At 47.8% G+C, this 7,705-nt stretch overlaps 1 protein-coding gene across 1 annotated transcript; it reads right to left on the reverse strand.

The window, feature by feature from the left end:
- Positions 1-2,085: 2,085 nt before the first annotated feature.
- CUNH11orf87 (chromosome unknown C11orf87 homolog) lies at positions 2,086-3,013 on the reverse strand. Its single transcript, XM_062615305.1, has one exon. It carries the CDS (start codon positions 2,808-2,810, stop codon positions 2,334-2,336), a length of 477 nt encoding a protein of 158 aa, XP_062471289.1. The 5' UTR covers positions 2,811-3,013; the 3' UTR covers positions 2,086-2,333.
- Positions 3,014-7,705: the final 4,692 nt, after the last annotated feature.

The following is a 7,705-nucleotide window of genomic DNA, read 5'->3' on the forward strand; positions in this document are numbered from 1 at the left end:
GCAATTTTATAACTGCAATGAGATGTGACAAGCAGTACACTTCTGGGGAATTATTGCATGCCTCGAGTGCATAAGGCAGAAAGAAGAGCATCTGACTTCAGACACTAAAGAAGTGGAATCATCAACCAGAAATGCACTGGAGTGATTTGGAACATCTTATTGCTTTTATAAAACTCAAAATTATACACTGTTGGTGGGGCTTTTTTGTTTGTTTTTTGTCTTGTTTTGTTTAAAGGCACAAAATAAAGGGGAAAGTAATATCTCTCTATTTAGTGGAGATCAACGATCAGGAAGCTCCATTACTGCTCATTGAACGTTTTTCTTTGTCCTAAATCTAATCCCTGTGGTGCAATACTGTGCTGCAGTTGCATAAGGAGGTTAAACACAAAAGTTCATGCATCCTTTATCAGAGGAAACAAAACAAAGCCAATTTCCTCGCCCAGCAACAACCAGGAAGCCATTAGCATCCGATCATCGGGGCTGGGGGCGAGAGTCAGCCATCGCTCCCATCAGGCTACAGTGTGCACAACCCCACTCGGCCGCAGGAGCACTGGCCACACTAAACTCAGCTGGTGGAGCGCTCCGTGAGCTGGGTGATACAGACCTGCCTAAAAAGCTGGAGGCACAGATTCAAACTCAACAGCAATTTCCCATCATACCAGGAAAGACTTGAAAGGGATAAACCCATGTAACAGAAACACTGCCCTGAAATCTCTGCATTTTGGGGCTATTAGGGGATGATGGAGCACTTCTGCCACCTTCTTTCTCAGTTTTAAATTGTTTAATGGCTTTCACTCTCGGCTTAGTGCCACACACCTCCCCGGGATTTTTGTAGCCCAACAGCCACCCTGGGAGGCAGAGTAGAGCAGACAGGGAGTAAGTGATTACAAAATACTAGAAGCTGTGGACTATGACTATCTCCTCAGACCACTGTGAATGCCAGGCTAGAAAGAAAAAAATAGTAACTTAAAAAAAAAAGAAGAAATCCCTCGGGATCACTTTTTCTTTGCTGTATTTTCAGATGTCAATATGCACAGTAGAGGGCTGCCTCTGCTATGATACCACACAAGATGGTTCAAAGTTTGGATATGCACTCTGTTAAGGCACCTTCAAGCAGTGTTCATTGACTTAATCACTAAGCAAAGCTGCATTTTCTGTACCCGATGCTGCTTCAACCAACACACACAGCACTAGCAGCCACTCACACCTGTCATCCATGAACAAAAAACTCCGGTGCTTGCTAGGGAGAAAATACACCAGCCACTTCCAAAATAAACAGAAGCAGACATTTTGCACAACCGCATGGTTTCTTCCCCAAGAGAGGAAAAGGGAGAAAATTAAATGTTGTCTGGCCCTAATTGTCTACTAGATTAGGAGGGTTAGAAATATCTATCAACCTAAAAAAGTAGAAGTCACCTCTGTACTGCTGCAGGATTTCTTGCTAGGAGGCGAAGCTGTAAACGCAGGCATTCAGAGCAGGGTGCCTGGTGCAGAACTGATTGTTTCAGGACCAACAGGAGGCACAAGGTCAACCTCCCCTGGGAGAGGACAGGTGTTACTGCACATCACCTCATCCTGCCATACAAAAGGGTTTGGGTTTCAGAGTTCATGGCACGGGGATGGGGGGCATTTGAAGATGAAGGGAGCTGAGGGGACAGGAAAGCTCAGGCATCACCCTGTGCAGACAGCTGGCTCCACTGCCCTCCAACACCGGGATACTCAGCACTGCAGCTGGGGCACAGGGCTGTGGGGCTGGAGGGCACTTGCAGTTAAGCCCAACTAGGGGTGGCCATCTCTACACAAAACAATAGCCAGTCCTGGAAAGGAGTGAGAGGGATGGGCCAGGGGCATAGGTCCTAGCACAAAACGACAGAGACCAGGGTGGACTCCTGCCCTGCTCCAAGAGGACAGGCGATCCCAAGGCACCTGCCGGACCTGCCTCTCCCCCCACACCATGCACTCATGCCCAACCCACACCATGCAATGGTGACACAGGGTGAAGTGGAAATCCCAAGGGAGTGGGACTCTCCCGGTCCTCAGGGTAATGATGTCCAGGGGAAAGGGACCCCCCCCACACACACACACAAATCCCTGACCCTCTTCTCCAGGAGAATGACTTGATATTTAGAGCTGTGTGCAGCTCCTTCTCCAGTAAAAAGAAGCATCCTTTCCTCACACAGTCAGTGAGAAACGCAAGGTGATCTGTCATGCGCTTGGATCATGGGCTTGTTCGTTAATTTTAATTAGCAATGTTTTCTTCTTCAGGGGCTAGAATAATCACTCAGGTATTTACAAACACCAACCGGCACCTTCGTGAGGTCTCCCCCAAATCATCATGACAAAATCACAGTCTGCAGCAGCCCAGCACCAGCTGTGTCCAAACAAGCTCGTGCTTGCTGAGAGCTTGGGGCTGCTGAGAGAGAGGGACGCTGGATTTCCGAGTCCTGGGGGGTTCTTCCCAGCCGGCTGTCTCTTCCTTGAGGTGCCTCTCCCTGCACCCCTGTCCCAGGGTTCCGGCTGCTGCTACTGCTGCTGCGGGTGCAGTGGTCCCGTTCATACTCCTCCTGAGCCTTTTGCATTTTTCGCTTCTTCATCTTCCTCTTGTGGATGTGGAAGGTGGTGAGGGAGAGGAGGATCAGGCAGAAGATGAGGGTGACCAGGACAATCAAAACCACGGTGGATGAGAACGACTGGAACAGTTGACCCACTTGCGTGATGCAGGTGCTGCTGGTGTTTAAGGTGGCAGATGTTCTGTTCAGGAGACAAGGTGGCAGCGACAGCCTCAACTCCTTGGAGAGCTTGGCACTCATTGAGGAGGCTTCGGAAGATGAGGATCTTCCTCCCCTCTCCGAAGACGTCTGAATTTCGACCGGTGCCGGGCTGCAGGCGAGCGCTCGCTGTGAAAGCCCGGGATGCTGCCGGCTCAGCCTCACGCTCGCTCTGAAGTGACAGAGCAGCCTGCAAAGGAGCGGGACACATCAGCGCTCCGGGGAACCCACCCTGGGCAGCTCCCAGCTCTCCGGGACCCCGCCGGCGGCTGCGGCAGCCTCCTCCCCGCGCCCGCCAAGGCAGCGCGACGAGCGGCTCCGGCTCCTTGCGGGGCGGGGGCGCAGCGGGACAGGGACCGGCAGCGGGACCGGGACGGAGCATCGCGCCGCCACACCGACTTCGCAAGTCACTCGGCATCCCGGGCAGCGCCGCCCGGTCGCTCGCCCCAGCCAGTTGCCGCGGGAAGGGGGAGAGAGAGAGAGGGAGGGAGGGAAGGAAGGGACGGAGAGAGCGGCGGCCCGGCTGCCAGAATCACGAACCCCGGCGGAGACCTCCGCCCCAGAGCCCCTTACCTGCGCTTACGGGCGGAGGGAGCGCCCGTACGCCGCGGGCGCTGTGTGCTGCGCTAGCGCGGAGTGAGTGCGCAGAGCGGAGCCACCGCCGCTTCGGGGAGCGCCGCCAGCAGCCGCCAGCCGCCCCAGCCGGTGACGTCAGCGGCACGCCGCGCCCGTACGGCCCCGCCTAGGACCCGCAGCCACGGGCGCGGCAAGGGACCCGCTGCCGCCCGCAGCCTCCTCCTGGCTCCTGCTCCTGCCCATTCCCAGGCGCTGGGACGGGCCCGGGCCCCTTTCCCCAGCACCGGCCCCAGCCAGCCCCTGTCCCCGAGTGCCCCTCCACACACCGCGGCGCCAGCGACCACCTCTCGCCGCGCGACCCCCGCGCCTTCTCCTCCCGGGGTGCTGTGTACCCACCGCCATCACACCGCGGCCCGCCCGCACCAGGGTCCCGCACGGCCGCGGGAGCGCCCGCCGCTCCTCACACACACCACACAGCTCTCTTGCACGCTTCCAGCGGGGCTGGTGGGAATCAGAGAGAGCAGAAACGCCGAGGCGCCCGTGCCAAGTTGTGACACATCACCGGGAGCGCTTGTGAAAACTTGCCTTGCCAAGACTGTGTGTGTTGTGGCTGGTTTCTTCAAGAACAAACGGGTATGACCTGCCCATTAATACATTTAAGCTAAAAATCGGACAATTTCTAAACATAAAAGAATTCGTGATTTGAAAAATACTTCCACTAGAGATAATGGTGCAAAAATAATCATTACCTTTAGGATGGAGCTCTTCAGATTGCCAAAAGGAACAAAGTGATGTGGTTGTGTACAGCAACATGGGACAGGACCTGGTGGCCCAGAAGGTTCCTTCAGTCCCGTGTTGTGTGCAGGGAGCAGTTACTGTAAACCTCTACATGAATAACAGGTCTTTAAGGAGCAATAGAAAGTGCCAGTCTTTTCTGGGGGCCTGAAGCCACCTGAAAAGCCTGGAGGAAAAATTGTACAAGACAAGCTCTGACATGAACTGGAAAACCCTTCAAGAACAAAGATGTATCAGATCTGTGGACCATGACAGCCAAGAACCTGTCTCAGAGGTGGTAGGAGCTGGTAAGCTGAGCATTTAAGCACTTTGTTGTTTGAAGATAGAATTCCTATGTACTGCTTTTGCCTCTGGTAAACACACTGCAGCCTGTGAAACTTGGCCAGTCACTACTAACTCTATGACGGTTCTGGAGAAAGACTTACACTGCAGGGGATGAGCAACGTCGAACCCAGCTGGGATACTTCATTTGCAACTTCAGGCGTCCTCTAAAACCAAAGGAATAGAGGTTCCCATTACTCCCTCTCCAGAATGACATGATCTGATGCTTTAGAGGGTGCTGCAGGAGCTGCCCAGAGAGGAAAGTTGAGTCCAGAACTGAAAGACAAGCCCTTACTCATTCGTGTACCCATTGCTCCTTGCATTCAGCAACCCCATGTGCATACCCAGTATCACTGCCCGAAACACACTTCAGCCACATTCCCTGCACGCGTGCATACCCCCTCTTGCATACCAGCCATATCTGCATATCCTCACTGACATTATGTCTGCACCCCCTTTCTTTCCCCGTAAGAATAGCCTTTTGCACAGAAAACAGCATTGACAGCTGTAATACAGGGATGAAAGTAACTTAGGATGTTAGCCCTGTTTATGGCAGAAATAACCAAATTGTAAATTGAATAAACTTCAAAGCCAAAGAATTTGCTAACTCGTGATGTGGTTACTGCAAAAGTTAATAGGACTACTCAGTTGTACTAGAATATTTTACTATGTCTTCAGGTTTTACCTGTTGGAAAAGGAAACACAAAGCTACTGAAAGTTAAATTGCCTTGGATAAATTTAAAAATCTTCATGTATTATCTTCACCTGCTGTCTTTCACCATCTTATCATTTGTCTCAAGCTGCCTCTTACCCACCCTTGTCCCTGCTCATCCACTTTCACCCAGACCAGTGGGCTAAAATGCCCAGGAGAATCCATGTATGTTTTACTTGGTACTTTCAAAATGCCACTCACATTATTCCTTGCTTTCAAGATTAGCAAATAGTAAAAATGTGTATTGGTACAATATTTATCCCAAGTACAAGGCTTTTCCTAAATGGTGGGGAGTGAAAGATGGGTGCTGGGAGTGGAGAAGGGAAGAGGCCTCAGTCTTGCTCTTTCCCTGCTGTCTCAGCCTCTTTCTATCTGTGACCGTGTACAATTTTTGAATATTTCTGCTTCATCCAATAGCTATGAAAAGCATAGGTAGTTCTTGCTCTTACTTACAAATAATTTCACAATTTTAAATGACTGAGGCAGTCAGAAGAGGAGCGTTGTGGAGAAGAGAGGAAATAACTGTACTGTAATTATATATACCTCAGCATTACGGTTCATACTGGCTGCCAGCCAACCAAAGTATATAGATTCAAATACCCATGGTCAGAATACAGGGAGTTTTAGAAATCAGGGGGGAGAAAATCTGTATTGCTATGGACTAGTAGCTGTGTATAATTTCCTTGCTATGATTAACTGATATAATTAGATTTGAATATAAAAATAAAAATAATAAAAAATATATCTCTAGTAGAGAATGTGGTCATGAAAAACCCTTCCTTTATTTAGCAGAAAAGGATATGGTATCTTCAAGAGTGCCCTCTTTCAAGAATAAATTGCTTGTTAGTTATAGTGCATTTTCCAACAGTATATACACAGAATGACATGTATGGAGGTTAGGTTTCTTCTTTGAGTAGGATTGAGAGCTGCGTGATAAAGGATATTATATTAAGGGGATAGTTTTTGTATTTTACAACAATGTTTGTACTCATTACAACCTTGATAACTCCCAGTCTTCTCTGAAATCACATTGTTAAGAAGCAGCCAGCATACATACTTGCAAATCCCCCAAATGGACTTCTGTACATGGATAATTTTTAATCTATTAATTAGAGAAGTTGTTCCATCAGATGCTGATTCTTCAAGCCCTGCATTGCAAGGGTCTTTTTCGCCAAGGCAGTTGCCAGATGAGATAACCTGTATGAGCAGACATGGGTCATGTAAGTAAAGGTTTGATGGTTCAGGCCCTTGGCTACTAATGACCCTTCTTGAAAAAAATGTATTGCCCCACCGCTGTTTAAATTTAGCAGTTGATTGCGTATAGAATAATGCATGACCCCTTTTGCACTGAGACTGATGTCATCATTCACCAGACAGACCATGTACTTCATGAATGCCAATGACTCTCATATTTGCAGTCTCCCCATGGGATTAAGCCCATCTGTGTAGAAGTCTTTTAGGACACTACATACTCCCGCTACTATAGGTGAACCCCAGTGATTTAAACATGGTCTGAAACCCTAGTGCTGTAAATAGAATTAATTTTAAAACCAAATAAAATAGATTTGTATTTCATGAGCACTCATAGGTCAGCTAAGATCCTACACATGTAAACACTGGTCAGGCAGAGATTCTGGAAGTGTCTTTGAAAGATTTTGATGGGAAATGACTATAGCTGAGAGCACTGCTTTCCAGGCTATCAGCACAGAAGCAGTTAATCTTTTTCTTTCTCTCTTTTCCCTACATCTTCTAGAAGAGGGTAGTCAGAGCAATGTGGGCTCGCAATTGCTTCATTCTCAGGAGATGATTCCTTATGAAGCTTAAGGACAATTTTACATATTCAATTTCTAGTCTCACTTTAGAAAAATATTCTTTTCTCATTCTGGTAAAGGAGAAACCTACCATGTGGGATGTTGAGAAGAAAAATGTAAGGATAATGTGATGCTGACTGAGGAAGGTTACTAAGCTTTTGGTGATTTCAAGAGGGTGTTGAATGACACCAGTAGAATATCGGTCCAGACTATAAAGAAATAAATAGGCAGCATTGTTCATGCCCGTCTCAGTACACAGATCTTCAGTTTAATTATAACAACAACAGAATTCTAAAGCTGCAACATACATGCATCTACTAATGAGTAGCAGATCTGGGTAAAATTAATACAAAGGGGGGAAAGAGGAGCAGGATTTTATCTGTAACTGTATAGTAAGAGTTCTATTTAGTTTTTCATTAGACAATACATTTCAGAAAGTCAGAATCAGTGTAATGACCTTTCAGATTTAATCTTTTTGCTCTTCTTAGTAGTTTACAGAGTTTTCAGAGAATTTAGAGAAGCAGGCTTTAATTACATTTTTTAAATAGAGAACATGGCTAGTGGTTGGTGAAACATAAGCTGACCATACTAGTGGATATCACAGACAGAAAAAACAAACTTGTATTGATTAGTTAAACTGGAGAGAGGTTTAAAAGTAATGATCCACATTTAAATCCGATTTCATGTTAGCAGCACCTCACCTGCTTCCTCTACCGCAGATT

Source organism: Pezoporus occidentalis, unplaced genomic scaffold, assembly GCF_034315485.1.
Source record: "Pezoporus occidentalis ecotype Australia unplaced genomic scaffold, CSIRO_AGI_Poc_V1 ctg18, whole genome shotgun sequence".
In the NCBI taxonomy this organism is placed as follows: Eukaryota; Metazoa; Chordata; class Aves; order Psittaciformes; family Psittacidae; genus Pezoporus; species Pezoporus occidentalis.

What these genes read in the sequence shown, in the direction of transcription:
- CUNH11orf87 (XM_062615305.1), bottom strand. Translation starts at nt 2,810, where the DNA reads ATGAGTGCCAAGCTCTCCAAGGAGTTGAGGCTGTCGCTGCCACCTTGT.